The sequence below is a fragment of the Zea mays genome, chromosome 3, assembly GCF_902167145.1.
Source record: "Zea mays cultivar B73 chromosome 3, Zm-B73-REFERENCE-NAM-5.0, whole genome shotgun sequence".
Taxonomy (NCBI): Eukaryota; Viridiplantae; Streptophyta; class Magnoliopsida; order Poales; family Poaceae; genus Zea; species Zea mays.
In genome coordinates this window covers 133,863,337-133,883,681 of record NC_050098.1, presented here as the reverse complement: position 1 = coordinate 133,883,681, position 20,345 = coordinate 133,863,337, and the positions used below count along the sequence as shown (strand labels likewise).

General features: G+C 49.3%; 1 protein-coding gene and 1 pseudogene across 1 annotated transcript; both read left to right on the top strand.

Annotated features, from left to right (window-relative positions):
- Positions 1–1,332: 1,332 nt before the first annotated feature.
- Positions 1,333–2,002, top strand: LOC103652196 (putative calcium-binding protein CML23). Its single transcript, XM_008677831.3, has one exon. The coding sequence runs from the start codon at positions 1,437–1,439 to the stop codon at positions 1,887–1,889; it is 453 nt and encodes a 150-aa protein (XP_008676053.1). The 5' UTR covers positions 1,333–1,436; the 3' UTR covers positions 1,890–2,002.
- A 2,730-nt stretch (positions 2,003–4,732) lies between these two features.
- On the top strand, positions 4,733–5,217 carry LOC103650576 (uncharacterized; annotated as a pseudogene).
- Positions 5,218–20,345: the final 15,128 nt, after the last annotated feature.

The following is a 20,345-nucleotide window of genomic DNA, read 5'->3' as shown; positions in this document are numbered from 1 at the left end:
CTTCAGGGGCTTAGCCCGAGTCCGAGCCCTGGGTCGGGCGGAGTGGAGTTCGCCGTCTTCAGGGGCTTAGCCCGAGTCCGAGCCCTGGGTCGGGCGGAGCGGAGTTCGCCGTCTTCCGGGGCTTAGCCCGAGTCCGAGCCCTGGGTCGGGCGGAGCGGAGTTTCCAATGGTGCCTGAGGCCGGGCCTGACTGCCTGTCAGCCTCACTCTGTCAAGTGGCACTGCAGTCGGTGCGGCGCAGGCGGCGCTGTCCTTCTGTCAGGTCGGTCAGTGGAGCGGCGAAGTGACTGCGGTCACTTCGGCTCTGTCGACTGAAGGGCGCGCATCAGGATAAAGGTGTCAGACCACCTTTGCATTAAATGCTCCTGTGATATGGTCGGTTGGCGCAGCGATTTGGTCAGGGTTGCTTCTTGGCGAAGACAGGGCCTCGGGCGAGCCGGAAATGTGTTCGTTGCTGGAGGCGGCCTCGGGCGAGACGGAGATCCTCCGGGGTCGGCTGCCCTTGTCTGAGGCTAGGCTCGGGCGAGGCATGATCGAGTCCCTCGAATGGACCGATCCCTGACTTGTTCGCACCCATCAGGCCTTTGCAGCTTTGTGCTGATAGGGGTTACCAGCTGAGAATTAGGAGCCTTAAGGGTACCCCTAATTATGGTCCCCGACATCTCTCGTCCCTCCTCCTCCCCCGGCCCGCAACCCCACCGTCGCAGCCTCATCCTCCCCCGTTCCTGTGGCCCCTTTCTCGTCACTCGTGTCACCGATGCCAAAGTAAACCCCTCCCCTTGCATCACCACCGTAAACCCCACCTCTCGTGTCGCTGCCATCGTCGTTGACCTATCTCATGCGTTAGTACGGACTATAGGCCTGTTTGGTGTAGCGTTGAAACCGCCGCACCGCGCCTAAGCCGTGGCGCTCGATTTGGCCGCCACACCAGCGGCACAAAATATGTGGCGCGTGTGGGCGTGGGCGGCGGTCAACCAAACAGGCCTTATATACGCTAGCGGTAGAAGAAGAGATTGGACTCTTGAGAGGGGCCCATTCGGTAGGGCCCACGTAACCCTCGACTAAGATTACTTAACACAAGGGACGCCATGTCCGACGCCGGTCAGTCATATACGGCGTCCAAGAACTTCAGTCACTTATATTAGCAGTCATATACGGCGTGATTTATTAAAACCGCCACCCACTTTTCCAGTCAAAACTGTTTACTCCCTTTTATTATTTTATTCCATCTACTAAGAAAGCTACGTGACGATAATTACTAAGCTCTCACAGTTTACCAGTATATATAAATACCGAGGCAGATGATCTCTGTGATCTCATGTCAAAAAGCCAACGACCAAACCAGCAAATAAAGGGCAATCTGCATCTGCACCTGGCCTTAATTTCACTACCTCTTTTGCTAAGGTGCGTAGGTGATCGATCTTCGATCAATCAATCATGGCTGCCCCAGGTGAGTTGAGGCGCGTGTTCGCGTCGTTCGACCAGGACGGCGACGGCAGGGTCTCCGCCGCCGAACTGCGGCTCTGCATGGAGGCGGCCATCGGCGAGGACGTGTCGACCGAGGACGTGAGGGTGGCTATGGCGTCGGTGGACGCGGACGGCGACGGGATGCTGGACGAGGAGGAGTTCCTGCAGCTGGTGGAAGCCAGCCAGCAGCAGCAGCAGCAGGAGGAAGAGGGGGGCAGGTGCAGGTGGCTGAGGGAGGCGTTCGGGATGTACGAGATGGCCGATTGCAGAGGTTGCATCACGCCGCTGAGCCTGAAGCTGATGCTGGCCAAGCTGGGCGAGCACCGGGACATCGCCGAGTGCCAGGCCATGATCTGCCGGTTCGACCTTGACGGCGACGGCGTGCTCAGCTTCGACGAGTTCAAGACTATGATGATGGGCTAAGATTAATTGACTAAGAAGATGCTATTATACTACTCCAAATGGCTTTGCATATGCTTGTACTATGTCGTAGAGCTACGCGGGTTCTGTTAGAAATATAGGTATTTTCCGTATCATTTTAATTCCATAAATTAATATTATGATGATGACATATAAAAGATAATTAACCATAGAAATCGTGATATTAAATATATCCATAACAATATGGATCATGAGAACACAAAACATATGAAGCATATAAATCATATAAATATAATAAGCATGTAAACTGACTGAACAATTGAAAATAAACAGATAGAAACATAAACAGCATAACTGTAAAAATAAAACAAACAAATATAACATCTCTACTACATCTTAAGTACACAGTGAGGGCGTCCACCCGTGCCCCCGCCTATCTCCCTACGCGCGTTCCTTCCTCGGCTGCCGACATGCCGCATGCGTCCCCCCACCAACGGCGCCCTTCCTTCCCCGGCTGCAAGGCGTCACAGCGATCCCGCCAGCTCCACGCTCCGCGCGCCCCGCCCGCCGTCACTGCCGGGAAACCCGCCACCTCCCCCCCACCAACCCCGCCCCCGAGCCCGCCCCCCACCAACGGCAACGGCGCTCTTCCTCCCCCCTCCGCGCACGCCCTTGCCCCCGTGCCTCCCCCAATCTCGCTCTGTGACCCCTGCCCCCATTCCTCCGCAATGGAGGCGCGAAACCCTAGTCGCTGGGTTCGACCACCTCAAGCCCCACACCGTCGCTCTCCTCCTCAACCTGTCCTCGTATAGCCGCGCCACCCACCAACGCCATGGTGTCAAGGATCGCGCACCTCCACCCTCCCTGAAGCCCACCTGCAAGCCCATCTCCATCCCACGCGGCGAAGCGGTGCCAGTGCACTGCTGCTTGCCCTTCGCCTCGTGTCTCCTCCTTCCACCGTCCATCCTTCTCCGCCTCCCGATCTCCTCCCTCCACCGCCCCTCCTTCTCTGCCTCTTCATCTTCCACTCCGTCCCCACCAACAGACGGCCTCACTTCCATCCACTTCCGCGGCAGCGGCTCCAGCACCAGACCCAGCGTCGGACCAGTGGCTGCTGCCCCACCGCTAAAGCTCATGCTGCAGGGCGCATCCGTCAAGCGGCTCCTCGCCTCCATCGCGACGCACCGGCAGGACCACAAGCGTGGGCGGGCGGGCAGGCATACACGGATGCGCAAGCAGGGCCACCTCCCATCGGCTGTGTGCCCTGATGGGCCCTGATCTGATACGTGTGTTTTGTGTGCCCTGATCTGATATTGTACGAGATTATCAAAAATGAAGCTGGGATCTGATTTTAATGCCAAGAACTCGAGCACGGGCAGGGCCAGTAAAAGTTGTGTCTACTGTTGTGGTAAGGTTGCTTCTCTCTTTTGCCATGGCTGCGTATTTAGTTGTGTCTACTGTTGTGGTAAGGTTGCTTCTCTCTGGTTTCTGATGCTCATTTTTCAGCCTGAACCGTGTGCTCTTGGTACTTGTAGGCGTACCTTTCAGGGATTGGTGCGCCATGCGCGGGCATCCACGGGATCCCAATCACAATTAGCTTATCATCTCACCTTCCTGTAAAGTTTCATGCTTGCTATTTGGTCAAGAAAAATGGACAAAAGATAAACAAGAAATGACAAGAAAGTTTCGTAAGCATGTGATGTGAAGTAATATTATCATGTAATTCAATTCATCCCCCATACGCTGCCCCCAACGCTGCCTCCACTCCCCAACCATGCGATGCCCGGGTATTAGAAGGAAGCAGGCTCTCGGGTACAACAACGCTCCCCCAGAACTCAGCCATATCTACAAAGAAGAGGAGGAAGAAGAAAAATCCCCTATAGCACTCGAAGAGGAGGAAGAAGAAAAATCTATACAAGGTGGTCCAATCCCCCAAGCCCTATCCTTCCACATTTCCATTGATTTTTTGCCCTTTGTATATGGTTCCAATTGATGAGTGCATGTGTAGTAAATAAAAACATCGTTTTGCGTAGAACAGATAATTGTACTTGCACATTCCACATTGGTCAGCTTAGACATGAATAAAGAACATGATTCTCTCCTGATCAATACTTTGTTGTAGCACCTCTGGTTATTAGTTTGATGATCTCGTGCAAAAAACCACATTTTATGTCATCAACTTTGCAAAGTTAGTGCTAAAAAGAAAGTAAGCCATAAGTTTTACTTGGATTCTGCTCATGTCGTTATGCAGTCCAAATGCAATCCAAAATAAACAAGAGGATTTTTTTGAAATGATGAGCTACTGAATTTTGCACTATAGGAGCATGTCATTAGTAATATTTGTCAGAACCCTATATTCTGCATTGATTCTAAATTTGTCTATGGAAGTGTTGCTCTGTCCAAATGCACATTAAAACTTTCTCATAAGTCTTGTGTGGTTTAGATGTATAAACTATGAGTATGGCTTTTCTTTATCTCTACAACTATTAAGAGTCATCTGTAGACTGCCCCCGCTCTCCCCTGCCTCCCATGGATCCCGTCGCCCGCACGCACCCAGCTGGGATTCCCCGCCCAACGCTCGCGCCCGCAACCACCCAGCCGCGATTCCAGGCCGCCCGGCAAACAATCGCCGACGACGATCCCGCGCGCGCCCGCACGGCCCCACCCAGCCATGATTCACCGCACAACGCGTGTGACCCGCAAATGCCGCTCCTTACGGCCGCCGCATCCCCCCTCTGCGAGTCCAGGAACTGGCCATCGCGGGCAGCAGCGTCGCCGCCTCCGAATAGCGTGCCCTGAAGGGATCCCTGTGGCATGTACTCGAAGACAAGGAGGGGCGGGCGCTCGGCAGTGCCGCCGATGGAGCCCGGGCCGGGCGAGTAGCCATGGAGGGAAACAAGGTGAGGGGATTCAGGGAGCGATGCGAGGAGGTGGAGCTCGTGCGCTGACGCGCACGTCTTCACAGCGGCGAGCGAGGCGTCGGGGAAGGTGGCGAGGAAGACGGGCGAGGCGGCGCCACTGCCGAGGAGGCGCCACTGCCGAGGAGGCGGGACGGGTGGAACCCGCCCGTGGCGCGGCGAAGCGTGCGGCGGGAGTAGCGCTGGAGCGGGCGAGCGGGGTCTAGCAGCGGGGAGCACAGGAGTGTGGGGATCCGGTCCGGAGCCTCCGCCGCCGGAGGAGGACAACGAGCAAGAGCAACAAAGCTACTGCGACCATCGCGGAAGCGACGGTGGCGGCGGTGTTGACTATGGGCAAGCAAGAGAGGCGACGGTGGAGCAGCTGGAGGGAGGGGCTGCTGGAGAAGGCGAGAAGGCATGGCAGTGGACAGAGGCGGCGGCGACGCGGGGCGTGTATGCGTGCGAGGAATTGATTGGGGTTTGGGGAAGGGAATGGGGATGGCAGGTATTGCCGTATTGGACAGGTAAACAATAAGGGCATGTGCAGTACAGGTTCTTTCTATGTTCGCCGTCGAGCTGCTGCTTCGTTGGATTGTTACTTTGATTGGTTCGCTAATGCTGCTTCGTCCAATTAGTTGCTTTGATTGGTTCGAGTAGGAATTTTGTAGTTAGTGAATGTGCACTGTTTATGTTATAGCATGTCTGTGAATGTGCACTGCTGCTGTTTTTCTCTACTGTTGCCAAGGCGAGAGTTCAGATTGTCATCCTATGAATGCCTGATGATGTGGTCTTGACCATGCTTACAACACCGTTAGCTCTGAACTTTGGCCTGTGGAAGTTATGGTAATCTGGTTTTGCACAACAACAGTAGCTCTGAGCGAGCTCTAAGTACGGAAAAACTTGTTCACTGTAGGTCCAAGCATCTACCAGCCATCGTCCACTAGGATAAAGATAAATAATGAATCGAGTGCTTGAGCTCCGTGAGTGATTGAAGCCGTTTGGAGCAACTATATTTGACCAACTTGTGAGATGTTTCATGTGCTCGATGAGTTGGCTTCAACAGTTAGATAGGAAACTGACTGCGATTTGGAGGGAACCGACTGTTTCCAGTTGCAAAATCGAAGTGGACAAGAGGTTCTTTAGCATCTTCTTTTGTGAGAGAATATCAGACATTTAGGCTCAGTGACCTCCTGGGTAGCTGAAAAAGAACAGAAAATAGAAAATAAAAGCGGCATTGCTGGGGATCAAACCCGGACCACCCATCAATTTTTCGGTGTATGATTTTCCTTGGGCTGATCCAGCTGTTGTACTATCGAATTATGTGTACGATGAACCCAGTTGTCGAGGGGGGCAGGGCAAAACCTATTTTAGTTCCCTGATGTTGAATGGTCCACTAAAACTGATATTTGACCAACTTGTGAGATGTTTCATGTGCTCGATGAGTTGGCTTCAACAGTTAGATAGGAAACTGACTACGATTTGGAGGGAACCGACTGTTTCCAGTTGCAAAATCGAAGTGGACAAGAGGTTCTTTAGCATCTTCTTTTGTGAGAGAATATCAGACATTTAGGCTCAGTGACCTCCTGGGTAGCTGAAAAAGAACAAAAAATAGAAAATAAAAGCGGCATTGCTGGGGATCAAACCCGGACCACCCATCAATTTTTCGGTGTATGATTTTCCTTGGGCTGATCCAGCTGTTGTACTATCGAATTATGTGTACGATGAACCCAGTTGTCGAGGGGGCAGGGCAAAACCTATTTTAGTTCCCTGATGTTGAATGGTCCACTAAAACTGATATTCTCGGAATGCTGCGGAATGGCTTGCACTTGTAACTATGGTTCCGTTTGCCCTAGAAAATACAACTATGAGTTGGATGCCTCAGGACGTAACAGATTTTCCCTTTGATCAAATCTTCCCTTTGCAAACAGATTTGTCGACTGAATTACAGGGGAACAACATCTCCTCAATAGATGGATACATTAATGGCTGTTGAACCTGAGAAGCTCCAGCATTAGGAACAAGTCCAGCAGCCTCTTTCAACACGGTCTAAAGACCCAAACTTGGCCTAACTTTGGGCTCATTTTTAGCTTCAGCTGGCACCTGTGCACTGGAAGAGCTAGATGACCCCTTAGCATGCACATCAGATGGCCCATTGCCATTATTGTTTGGTGCCATCAATTGTGCAAAAGGTTTCATCAGCTCAGCTAATGGTGGTGGTGCTGCATCAAGTATTTCATGAGAAAGTTTTGCAAGGGCATCAGGTATTGGCTCTGGGATAGACTTGATTGCTTCACCAATAGCTAATTTTATATGGGCCAGACTATCTTCCCGAACAGGCTTCAAACCTTCAATAGCTGACATTATCTCGGATAGTGTATCCTGAGCAGTGGATTTCACTGGTGCAGAAGTATCTTTTTTCAGTTGGTTGATTTTTCTTCAGTTGAACAGTAATCCTGAGAGGGTTTAATTTCTGACGGAGAGCTGCATCACGCAAGTCATCATCATCATCTAGCATGACAATATCACCATCCTCATCGGTGTAAGTCAGAACAGTGTGCTGATGGGGCACAAGGGTAACACATGCTCAGGTCTTAACATGTTAGGCTTCCGAGCAAACTTTCTCCAGATCCTCAAGAAAATATAAGATCCGATCTGATATGTGTCGGTACTCATTCCAGCGTACTCCCGTCGCAACGCACGGGCACACACCTAGTATCAGAAGAAACACGAAACATTTCCTGGTACACTATCTATCATACACATTTCTATATAGTAGAGAGTAGAGACACCTTCATCTTTTCTTCTAATGTTTATTTTTTTGTTCTCAAGAATAAACATAAAGGTATTTCAAATAAACTTGAAGTGGCTGAACTAATCTCTTCTTTGAACAAAATTACTGCTACTCATACAATTGGGACATCTACAAGTTCAAGTAAGTGTTTAAAAATACTGCTACTCATAAAATTGTAGTGTTGTTTGTTTGAACAACATGTGGTTTGATAGATTAATTTTTAGTCCTTTTTAAATTCATGCACACAAGAAGTTTGCTTGTGAGAGTCTCTAATCATTCATTTGAAGGGCTTTGGAGAGTCTCTGTTTAATTTATTTTAGTTTCTGTATTTATATTTCTGTGTCAAATACTCTAATTACAACCCCATTTGTTTTCACATGGCTATATGCATGTTTCTAAAGAAATTGAGACCTATCAGGTGTTTGTTAATATCATCTTACTTACCGTTATGTGTTTACTGGCACCAATGTTTTTGGGTTTCTGCGATCTCTCTTTTTTTTGTTACCTCTATGCATTATGATTATGAAGCTTCAACCACCTTACATTTGTCGATTAGAGAAATCCTACTCATAAGTGTTGTGTCGTTTAGTTGTATAAACTATGAGTATGGATTTACTTTAGATTAAAAGAAAGGTAAACATTTCTTAGTCCACTGTCTGTCATAAACAGTGCTAGAGAGTATAGAGTAGATATGGCTAACACCATCTTTTCTTCTATTTTTTTGTTCTCACGAATGAACATAAAAGTATTTCAAAGGAACTTGAAATGAACTGATCTCTTGTTTGATCAAAATTACTGCTACTCATACAATTGGACGCCTACAAGTTAAAGTGTTTCAAATGTGATATTAATATAAGGCTAATTAACATAGTCCCCTTATAGACTGTATAAGTTTAACATCTTGGATTAGTTGATTGGTGTTTACAGTAAACGCCTTCAGTTAACTCAGTGTCTACATGTCTCTTTTAATATACGTGTACAAACATTGTTTACCTCAGTCATCAAGACAACTATTGTGTATCTATGACACATGTGGTGTTAATTTCTTTTCGACTGATTTTCTCCGTGCTGACATACATGCTTATAAATAAAATCAAACGGTTTCTTTTTCACTTATTTTTAACCTTTTCATGAGAGCAGGTTTTAATGAACAAAATCGTAGTGAAATCGTAATATATTCACTATGAAATAAAATATACTTATTGTGAAAATCAATCGTGAGAAGAGTGTTGTTGGTGTTTTGGGTCCGACCGCACACCCGGGGTTGCCCCTCAAGGTGTTTTTAGGAGTAGGACGGTGTCGACGACTGTAGCAAAATGGTTCGTGCCAGATGCACGAGGGACAGTGGACAATGTTTACAGGTTCGGGCCGCTTAGAGATGCGTAATACCCTACGTCCTGGTGAGTATGCTTGGTGAATAAGGTTACAAGGGAGCTCTCCAAATTGAGAATGCAGAGAGCTGAGGTGGGTGGCTGAGTAATAGGGTCGATCGTTCTGAAGGGGTGCCCCCTAGGCCTTATATACTCGACCGTGGGGCAATACACGTGGATATGATAGCAACGGGTAACTAAAAGATAGTGAACTGTTTGATTTTATCTCTCTATAGTCCCGCCGACCTATCCTCGCATGGCCCCGTTGCATGGGGGCTCCAGCGCGGGAAAGTCGGATCTCTGTTGTGGTCGCTCGCTCAACGTTGTGGGCCGTCCGGGCTTGCACCAATCCGGCCTCATGTCAACCTGTTTTGCTGATTGTCCCTCCCCAGGCCCACGAAAGAATGACCTTACGATTTATTGGGCCCTTGGGCCTTTCGTGAGGTCTTTTACTCTTCCAATGGACCCGGGGGATATCTGTCCCCCACAAGCCCCCGATCTTTGGGTTGATTTTGAGGTAATCAGCCCAAAGATCCCAGGTCCAGCTTGCAGGCAATTTGAAGAAAACGATTTCTTACTGTCTCCTCCTGCTTTGATCACTCGTAAATTGAAGCTTTGTTTCGTGCTTGTGCCTTAGAGGTCGGCATTTCATTTTGTAGGACCCTGAACTTCATTGGGTGCACCGGAGGTGCACCCAATGGGTGTAGCCCCCGAGCTTCGAGTAGATTTTAGAAAATAATCTACTCGAAGGTCTTCACCAGAAATTATTTTCATCTTTTACTCCTGCGTTTTGGTTGAAGGCCAGCCTTGTCTTTAATCTTGTCCCATGCCTTAGAAGTCGGCACTATCTTGGCTTGAAATGATGATCCATGGGGTGCACCGAAGGTGCACCCAATGGGTGTAGCCCCCGACCTTCAAGTGGATTTTTGAGGATAATCCATTCGAAGGTCTTCCTTTTGTGTCTTTTTGCTGAAGATTATCCTTTCTGCTTGTAAAAATCGGCATGATGCCATCCGCATTATGCTTTGGAGGTCAGCATTATGTCATCAATATTATGCTTCAGAGGTCAGTATGTATTTTGTCTTTTGCAGCCGAGTTCACAATCCATCCATATCTTGCTAGGTGGTGTAATTTATTTGCTCTGCGACTGATTGGACATTTGATGGACATTCTCTGTCTAGTCTTCACGTCGCTTCTGTCGGCCATATTTTGTACTTCACCGGCTATATTTGGCTTTCCTCTGATCCTTACTGATATCTCATTTTTGTCTTGAGGTATTTACTGCATGCCCTGCACGGATGTGACAGTTTTGAAAAATATACTGATAATTCCTGGGCGTCCCCCCCAATGGGTGTGGGCAAGGGACGGCTTGGTACGCTGAGTGTTTTAGCCGACTGCTTCTGAGTAGTAATGTGATGTGACGGCGGGTGTAATCATATCCTCCGCGCTGTTGACTGGAGTCCCAATGGGTGTTGTGTTGCGTGAAACGGCATCAGCCGCCTGACGTGTCTTCAGACGGGTTGAAGTGCTTATTGAATGCTTTTGCGACTGTTCAGTGACCGTGGTTGGAGGTGAGCGGTTGCCTTCTCCTTCTATAAATAATGTCGTTGTCTCTCCGGCTTTTTCACATCTCTTGCTGTTCTCTGTTGCTTGCTTTTCTTCTCTCCCTTTTGCTTCCACCATGGGTAAGAACAATAAGCGCAAGCGTGAGCCAACTCCTCCATCGGAGGATTTTGGTGACTCGGAGTACTCAGAGGAGGAGTTCTCCTCTGAGTCTGAGGGGTCTCCGGCTCCCATCCCCCTGCGTGAGTCGTCTGACGACTCAGACGACTCCCATGGGCTCGCGGTGGAGGTCTGGACGTGCATCCGGGCCGTCGAGCGCTCTGGGCTCGAGGGCTCGGATGAGTCGGAGTACTCCTTGGATGAGGAGGACTCGTCCGAGGAGGACGGCGGCGGCGACGGCGAGGATGACGACGACGACTGTTGGGGACCTTCGGCATCCGAAGGTCCTCAAAAACAGGATTTAACAGTATTTCTGGAGTATAATGTGTGAACAGGTATCTTCGGACTCAGGTCGGCATCACAGCAGACCAGAATAATACGAAGGTCGGTACAGCGCCGAAGGTGTAAGCAGGAAAGCTTCGGCGTGACAGCAGAAAGTGGAACCGACTTAAAGATGAAAAGGCTATTTAGACCTCAACAGATTACTATAGAATTATTATCAACTGCAAAGGGCACGAATGTAATTTTGTATGGGTTGTGTCCCGCGCCTATAAATAGGTGAACAGTACTCTCGTACTATTCACGCTGACTTGGCATTCGCTTTTTGCGTCACGCTTGTACTATCATTTCCTTCCAGTTGAAGGTACACTTGTAATTCAACGATACTCCTGTTTATGCTTAATAATAATGCATAATTGTGCATGTTGTCATTTGTATTTCTTACATTTCATCCTTCGTCATTATATAATGAATCTATGAAGGTATCCCCTTCATGACCTTCGTCCGAAAACTATTATACCCTAAGGGAAATAATGTTTCGAAGGACGAAGGACTGTAACAATTAACATCTTCTGTGTTGCCTTGTTCTTAACCCATAGCATTTGAGAACAAGTCCCCAACAACGACGACGACGACGACGACGAAGGCGGTGGCGGCGGTGACGGTGACGGTGGCGGCAGGGGCGGCAGCAGTGGCAGCAAGGGCGACGGCGGCGGCAGCAGCAGGGGCGGCAGCAGTAGGGGCAGCAACAGGGCCAGTGGCTAGATGTCACTGGTCCTTAGATGTTAGTATAGTATAGTTAGAATAAATGTAGTAGTATTTAGTAGTGTAGAGTAGTATAGTGTAGTGTAGTAGTAGTAGTAGGGAAGTATCAACTCATAATGAGTTGATTTGTAAGTATGATATCTTCCCTTTAATGAAGAAATGATGTTGGCTTCTCTGTGATGATTGCTCGTTGATAACTCAAAGTTCTTGAATCATTCCTCTTCTCGCCTTTTTCGTGAGGTTGATTCCCTTGGAATAGTAAAAGAATAACTCGGGCATCGCATCAATGCTTTTAGAGGTAGCTGCCGAGCGACTTGTAGATGGTGTCAGAGTTTTTAGAGATGACTGCCGAGTGACTTGAAGACGACGTCGGCGTGTTAGAGGTAACTGCCGAGTGACTGAACAAGATGTCGGAGTTTTAGAGGTAACTACCGAGCGACTGAACACGATGTCGGAGTTTTAGAGTTAACTGCCGAGCGATTGAAAACAACGTCAGCGTTTTAGAGGTAATGCCGAGCGACTTGAAGACGACGTCAGCGTTTTAGAGGTAACGCCGAGTGACTTGAGGGCGACGTCAGCGTTTTAGAGGTAACGCCGAGCGACTGAACACGATGTCGGAGTTCTAGAGTCAACTGCCGAGCGACTTGAGGGCGACGTCAGCGTTTTAGAGGTAACGCCGAGCGACTAAACACGATGTCGGAGTTCTAGAGTCAACTGCCGAGCGACTTGAGGGCGACGTCAGCGTTTTAGAGGTAACGCCGAGCGATAGCGGGCTGTGTGGGCCACTTTGAGGGTAATAGCCGAGTGATGATGTGGCGCATCAGTGTTTTGGAAGTAACTGCCGGGTGATGACGTGGCACGCCGGTGTTTTGGAAATAACCGCCGGGTGCTGACTGGGTGCTTTTTGAAACGGTATCTGGCTCGGGAATATCCCATAGGTGTTGCGCTTTTAGCCGCCTCTGCTTTCCGTGCCCTAATTCTTGCTTTCTCGCTTCCGAATCCTCTCTGCAATTCGCTTTCCACTCTGCTCTCCGGTAGAATCGAGATGGCGCCCAAGAGGAAGGCCTCGAGTTCGTCTGCCGTGGTGATTCCTCCAATCGACCCCAACAGCCAGTTGCCTTTCGCAGGTAACCACATGTCTGTCATCTCCGAGCCCGAACTTCTCCATCTCGTGTCCATCGGGGTTCTTCCCCCGAGGGAACTCTGTTCTTGGCGGATTTGCCATGGGGTTACTGTCCCGACTGAGGATACCCATGAGTCCGTGATTTACGCTCCTTTCCTTCTCCGCGGCCTCGGTCTTCCCATTTCTCCCTTTTTCTGCGGCCTCCTTGATTTCTACCATCTTAACTTGACTCATCTGAATCTCAATTCTATCCTGCAAATTTCCATTTTCGTTCATTTATGCGAAGCCTTTCTTGGCGTGCTGCCACATTTTGGGTTGTGGAAGTATTTGTATCACTGCCGCCCTGGGATGGTCGGAGGACAACATCAGTTGGTTGGGGGTGCAAGCTTGGAGATGCGCCGCGGGAGGAAGACTGAGTATCTTGAAATCACTCTCAAAGACAGCATCAAGGGATGGCGCTTGGAGTGGTTCATTGTTGAGAATTATGGAAACTCTCTCCCCCCTCGGTCGGGAAGACAGCCGGACGTTCGTACCCCGAGTTGGACCGAGTCCCCCACTGATCAGGAGGTGGCTGAGGCAGGTTCTTTGCTAGCTGAAGTTGGGTTGCTGAAGGAGAGGGGCCTGACTGCTGAAGTTGTGGTTGCTGATTTTGTCTTCAAGAATATTCAACCGTTGAAAGACAGGGCATACCCGGCTTATCTGTATCGAGGCCTAGCCGACTCAACTCGGGTTACCAACAGAAGAATTCCCTCTTTAGACTTGGTGAACCGACTTGAGATGATCCTTAGAGGCAAGGTGTCAAATGTCTGTGCTCCAGTGGCATACTCGGCTTGGAACTTGCCTCCTCCCAAAGCCTTCACTCTTTTTGTGTCAAATCCACCTGTCACTGATGGTAGTTTGGGCCTTAGAGTGCGGCCCTCTGCTGAAGAAGTTAGTGCCTTGGTTGCCTCGCTCGAGGAGATTCCTGATGATGAACGGCAGGTCCATTTTGAGGTGCCCCTGAATCCTAGTGATGCAGAGATAAGTGATATGCTTGATTTGCTGGCTGAGGACTCTTCTGATGCTGCTCCTGCTGGGGCATCGGTGGTGGCGCCCCTCCCAGAGGCTGATACGACCTTGGATATTCAGAAGCCTGCCTGTGCTCGCCCGAGGCGCCCCTGCCGAGCCAATCAACCTGATCCTTCTGCTGATGAGCAGAAAAAGAAAAAGAGACGCCTCCAGCGAGTATCCAGTTTGGATCGGGACGTTGGTACTTCGGTTCCTGCTGCTGAAGAAACGCCTGTGACTGAATTTATTGACGCTGACCCCAATGGGTGTGCCCAATCTACTGCTGATCCCAATGTTAGTGCTCCATTTGTTGCTGATCCCAATGTGAGTGATCCATCTGTTGCTGATCCCAATGGGTGTGCTGCCTGTGTTGCTAATGAAGACGACGGGGAGGAAGAGGATGAAGTTCCTTTGACTCGGAAAAACAGTCGACAGTTCATCGCTAGTGGTGAAAGTAGTGGAGTTCCTTCTCCTGCTTTGTCTGCTCTCATTGGTCTGCAAGAATTGTCCCTGGCGAATTTTGATCAGTCTCTCGAGGATATGGTTCCAGAGGATTTGTTATCAGAGCCAGCAGATGATGGTGTGATGGAGGTTTGTGCTGATGTGCTTGATGCTGGGTTGAGGTCATCCCGTGCCTCGTCGACCTTAGAGCGCGATCTCGAGGGTCAGGAGACTGACTTGGATCGTCCTGGTCCCATGGAAGTAACTGAGGGCCCATCAGCCTTAGAGGTGGCTACCGCAGAGAACTTGGACCCCAAGGATGGTGTTGACACTTGCCCAGCCCCCGAGGATGTTGCCGGGGATGACTTGGTTCGGGTGGGAAGTGCAAGCCACTGCCCAGCCCCCGAGGGTGCTGCCGGGGATGATCCGGCTCAAGTGGGCAGTGCAAACTATGACCCAGCCCCTGAGGGTGTCCGAGCGGGGTCTCCCTCTTGTACTTCCATGGACGTTCATGCGGGATCGCCTTCGCACTCCGGCTGCATGGTGGTAGCCCAAGCTTTGGACCAGGGGGTCGCTTTAGAGGGCAGCGTCCCCGCTGACCAAGTTGTGGGCTCTATTGATGGCACTGAGTTGGTTCCTGCTGGTTCGTTGCAAGCTGCTTCGGGTGGCGGCCTTACGCCCGGTCATCAATTGATCTCTCATGATTTGGGGGTCCCTTCGTTCTTTTCCAACCTCCAGGTACTGTGATATACTTTAGCTTGAATTTTACACCGCATGAACTGCTGTCATTACACTCATCTGTTCTCCTTATCAGGCTTTGGTGGATGGGATGGCTAGCCAGCTGAGGTTACAAGGTACTTCTGTTCCAGAAGGAGCTTTGTCTCTTGCACGTTGGAATCCAGTGTTACTTCAACATCGTGTCTCTGACTTGGAGGCGACCAATGCTGGTTAGTGCCTTTTTGCTTCTCTTTGTCTTCACTGTAGACTGCTTTACATTCTGACCCCTTTTGTTTGATTGTCTCCTGCTAGGTATGACTCGGCAGATTTCCACTCTTGAGGAAAAACATTCTCGAGATCAGGCTGAATTGGTCCAGCGGTGCTCTGACTTTGAGGAAAAGTATTCTCAAAGTCAGACTGAACTAGCTCAGGTCTCTGCTGCCTTAGATGACGCCAATGCACTGAGTTCTTCTCTTCATGCTCAGCTTAATTCTGAAAATGTGACTTATGAAACTGTGCTTTGCCTTGTTGTGATCCTATTACTTGCTTGATGTTTGAGGGAGTTGACTTTTGTTTGCAGGAAGAAAAACGTATCCTTGCTGCTTCTCGCGACAGTCTTGACAGATTGTATCGTGATTCTAGCAACTCGCTGACCATCCTGGAGAGGAGTCATCGCTTCACCATGGAAGAGTTAGACAACCAACGCTGTAAGCTGCAGGAATCCACGGATGAGGTGACCCGGCTCAAGCAGTTGATATCAGCGAAGGACGCTACCATCAAAGAACTCCGAGCTTCCAAGAAATCCATCGCCCAGGAGTTAGAAACTGCTCGGCTGGCTGCCAAGGTTGCTGAAGAAACTTCCGTTACCCTCAGAGCCAGCGCGACAGAGCCATGGACAAGGCTATTCGGGCGGGGCGAATCTTGATGAGGAGACCCGGCGTGGTTGTTCCCGAAGATATAAGGGCTGACGTGAACGTTGCCCCTGATTCCTCGAGTCGCCCTTCCTCATCAATTGCTCCTGAGAAAATATCACAAGATAGAGAAACATGTTGCGTGCTTTGGGCGCGCGGTTAGCATGGTCAGACATTTGTTAGAGGACGTCATTTCAGTACTTGAACGACATTGTTATTCTCATATTGTTTCAGAATTCATCAGTTCGTAAATTTGCAGTAGTAAACTGGTGTGCGATGGTTTTGAAACTTGTTTGCGGGATATAGAAGTCATCCCTATACGAATAATCATAAACGCATCAGATCGCCTTAAGTCGTTGCTGACTTAAGTCGATTGCTTCCGTTAATAGGGTGTAGTGGTCACCCTGTATTGCGTAGGTGCGAGCATGTTGCACTGGCTTAAGTCGCTGCTGACTTTAGCCAATTGCTCTGTTGGCAGGGCATAGTGGTCACCCCGAGTTAAGTAAGCGCGAGCATGTTGCACCGCCTTAAGTCGTTACCGACTTAAGCCGATTGCTCCGTTAGCAGGGCATAGTGGTCACCCCGAGTTAAGTAAGCGCGAGCATGTTGCACTGCCTTAAGTCGTTGCCGACTTAAGTCGATTGCTCCGTTAGCAGGGCATAGTGGTCACCCCGAGTTAAGTAAGCGCGAGCATGTTGCACCGCCTTAAGTCGTTGCCGACTTAAGCCGATTGCTCCGTTAGCAGGGCATAGTGGTCACCCCGAGTTAAGTAAGAATGCAAGTCAATCATGAACAAACTGAGTATCTTTGAAGCCCTTTTTTATTAATGACATATTTCCATTTTACAGAGTACATCGTTGTCCCAATAGCTTTTGAAGTACAGCTAGGGATAAAATTTCCTGAGGTGTTCTATATTCTAGGAGTTCCCGACTTCTGTGCCGTCCATCTGAGTGAGACAATATGATCCTGGTCGAGTGACTTCTGCTACTATGAAGGGTCCTTCCCATAAGGGCGATAACTTGTGTCGTCCCTCCCCCATTAGAATTCGGCGGAGGACGAGATCTCCTACTGAAAAGGATCGCTGCCGCACGGCCTTGTCGTGATAGCGCCTTAGAGTCTGTTGGTATCGTGCTGATTGGATTACTGCATTCAACCGTTCTTCCTCGAGTACATCAATGTCCTCCATCCTAGTAGCTTCGGCTTCTGCTATGCTTTCGAAGATCAACCTTGGCGCCCCGAACTTGAGATCGGCGGGTAACACTGCCTCCGACCCATAGACCATGAAGAAAGGAGTGTTTCCATGCAGAGCTCGGCTAGGCTGGGTTCTTAGGCTCCAGACAACATAGGGCAATTCTCTTATCCATTTTCCTGTGAACTTTTCATTCTTATCGAAGACCTTTTTCCTGAGTGCCTCCAGTATCATCCCGTTGGCTCACTCAACCTGCCCGTTGGCTCTTGGATGTGCTACAGAAGCATACTTGATCTGAATGCTTTTTTGTTCGCAAAAGTCGAAGAACTCTGAACTTGTGAAGTTGGATCCTAGGTCAGTTATGATGTTGTTCGGTATCCCGAATCTGAATATTATGTCTTGTATGAATTCCACGGCCTTAGCTGAGGTCAAAGAGGCAATGGGTTTGAATTCTATCCATTTAGTGAATTTGTCGATCGCTACCAGTACATGAGTGTATCCTCCTTGAGCTTTCTTGAAAGGTCCAATCATATCCAGTCCCCAGCACGCAAAGGGCCAAGTCACTGGTATGGTCTGCAGTTGCTGTGCTGGTAGATGTTGTTGCTTTGACAAGTACTGGCAAGCTTCGCACCTCTGAACTAACTCAGCTGCATCACTCTACGCTGTTGGCCAATAGAATCCTGACCTGAAGACCTTCTCAACTAGTGTTCTGGACGCTGCATGTATTCCGCATTGCCCAGCATGGACCTCCTCCAGAAGTCGCTTCCCAGTAGATGAGAGAATGCACTTCATGAGGACGCCTGATGCACCCCTTCTATATAATGTCTCCCCAATGAGTGTGTAGTGAGCCGACTGTCTGGCAATGCGCTCGGCTACATTTTTATCATCTGGTTCCTCTTCATTCTTTATATACCTGATGATTGGCCTTCTCCAGTCATCAGAGTCCGACTCGGGTTGATTTATAATATTACACTCTTCTGCTTGATCCATTGAGATGCTTGGCTGTAGTATTTCTTGTACAAAGACTCCAGGTGGGACCTGAGTTCGACTGGATCCTAGCTTGGACAACACATCGGCTGCCGTGTTCCGATCTCTTTCTACATGATGAAATTCCAGACCCTCAAATTTATCTTCTAGCTTTCGGACAGCAGTGCAGTACTTTCCCATTGAATCGCTTGAACAATCCCACTCTTTGTTTATCTGGCTAATGACTACTAGAGAGTCTCTGTATACCATCAATCTCTTGATGCCCAATGATATGGCGATGTTCAATCCATGGATCAGAGCTTCATACTCGGCTGCATTGTTGGAGGCCGGAAACAGCAACTGGAGGGCATATTTGAGGCGCTCGCCTCCAGGTGCGACGAAGAGAATTCCCGCTCCTGCTCCCTGCAGCTTCAGCGAGCCATCAAAATACATTTGCCATACTTCTGCAGTCTCTGGGTTATCTGGTACTTGCTATTCAGTCCACTCTGATACGAAATCAACCAGTGCTTGAGTTTTGATGGCAGTGCAAGGTCGGAACTCGATGTCATGAGATCCCAGCTCACAAGCCCACTTGGCTATTCGGCCAATGGCTTCCTTGTTGTGAAGAATATCCCCTATCGGAAAACCAGTGACTACTATGACTTTGTGGTCATCAAAGTAGTGACGTAGCTTGCGGGCAGTTAGAAGTACTGCATATAATAGCTTCTGAACTTGAGGGTACTTTTTCTTCGAGGGACCCAGAACTTCACTGATGAAGTAAACAGGATGTTGCACTGGGTAGGTATGTCCTTCTTCTGCTCGCTCAACTACCAACGCGGTGCTTACCACGTGAGTCGTGCAAGAGATGTACAGCAGCAGATCTTCAGCTGGTTGAGTTGATGTGGCTCGCCGTGGCAGCTTCAGTACTGGCGGTGTTGTCAAGAATCTTTTCAGTGCATCTAGAGCTTCCTGTGCCTCTAAAGTCCACTGAAACTTATCCACCTTCTTGAGTAGCTTGTAAAATGGTAAACCTTTTTCCCCAGCCTGGATATAAATCTGCTCAGAGCTGCCATACATCCAGTAAGTCACTGAACCTTCTTTTGTGATCGAGGTGCTTCCATCTTCATGATAGCTTCAATCTTATCTGGATTAGCCTCAATTCCCCGGTGGCTGACAATAAACCCGAGTAACTTTCCTGCTGGTACCCCAAAAACACATTTTTCGGGATTAAGCTTCCATCGATACCGCCTCAGACTGTTGAAAACCAGCTGTAAGTCTTCGATGAAGTTTTCTGAGTTCTCCGTTTTGATTACCACGTCATCTACGTAGGCCTCCACACGCTTTCCCCAGTGATCGGCTAAGCATGTTTGAATAGCTCTCTGATAAGTTGCTCCAGCGTTTTTGAGACCGAACGGCATGGAGGTATAACAGAAAGCACCAAACGGAGTAATGAACGTTGTTTTTTCCTCGTCTTCCTTTGCCAAACTAATCTGATGGTATCCGAGATAGCAATCCAGGAAAGACAGCACAGAACATCCAGCGGTGGAGTCCACCACCTGGTCTATCCTCGGGAGCCCGAAGGGATCCTTTGGACAATGTTTGTTGAGATCAGTATAGTCGACGCACATGCGCCAATCCACTTTATTCTTTTTGAGTACAAGAACAGGGTTGGCTAACCACTCGGGATGTAACACCTCTCTAATGAATCCAGCCGCGACCAAGCGAGCTAGCTCGGCGCGAATGGCCTCTCTCTTGTCGGGCGTGAAACGACGTAATTTTTGCCGGATCAGCCTTGCCTGGGGATAGACCTTCAGTTTGTGCTCGACCAGTTCTCTTGGGACTCCCGACATATCCGCAGGTTGCCATGCGAATACATCTCGGTTATCTTACAAAAACTGGACGAGCGCGCTTTCCTATTTGTCGTCCAGGCTAGAGCTGATGATGGCAGTCTTGCGTTCATCAGCGAACCCCAGGTTGATCCTTTTAGTTTCTTCAGTTGGCCGCATAGAGGTCGCGGCCTGAGCTTCATTTGCCGGTACTGCAAGGTCCTCCTCAGGCTTAGAGTTCGCCTGTGTTGAAGAAATCGTCGACGGCTTGGTGGTGAGGGCCGCTTGGATGGCCACTCGGAAACACTCTGCGATGCCTTGGAAGTCGGCGCGCACAGTTATGATTCCTTGTGGTCCTGGCATCTTCAGTATCATGTACATGTAATGAGGAATGGCCATGAATTTGGCCAATCCCGGCCTCCCGATGATGGCGTTGTATCCGCAGTCGAAGTTT

Bases quoted from the DNA above. Each gene is read 5' to 3' on its own strand.
- LOC103652196 (XM_008677831.3), top strand. From the start codon at position 1,437: ATGGCTGCCCCAGGTGAGTTGAGGCGCGTGTTCGCGTCGTTCGACCAG.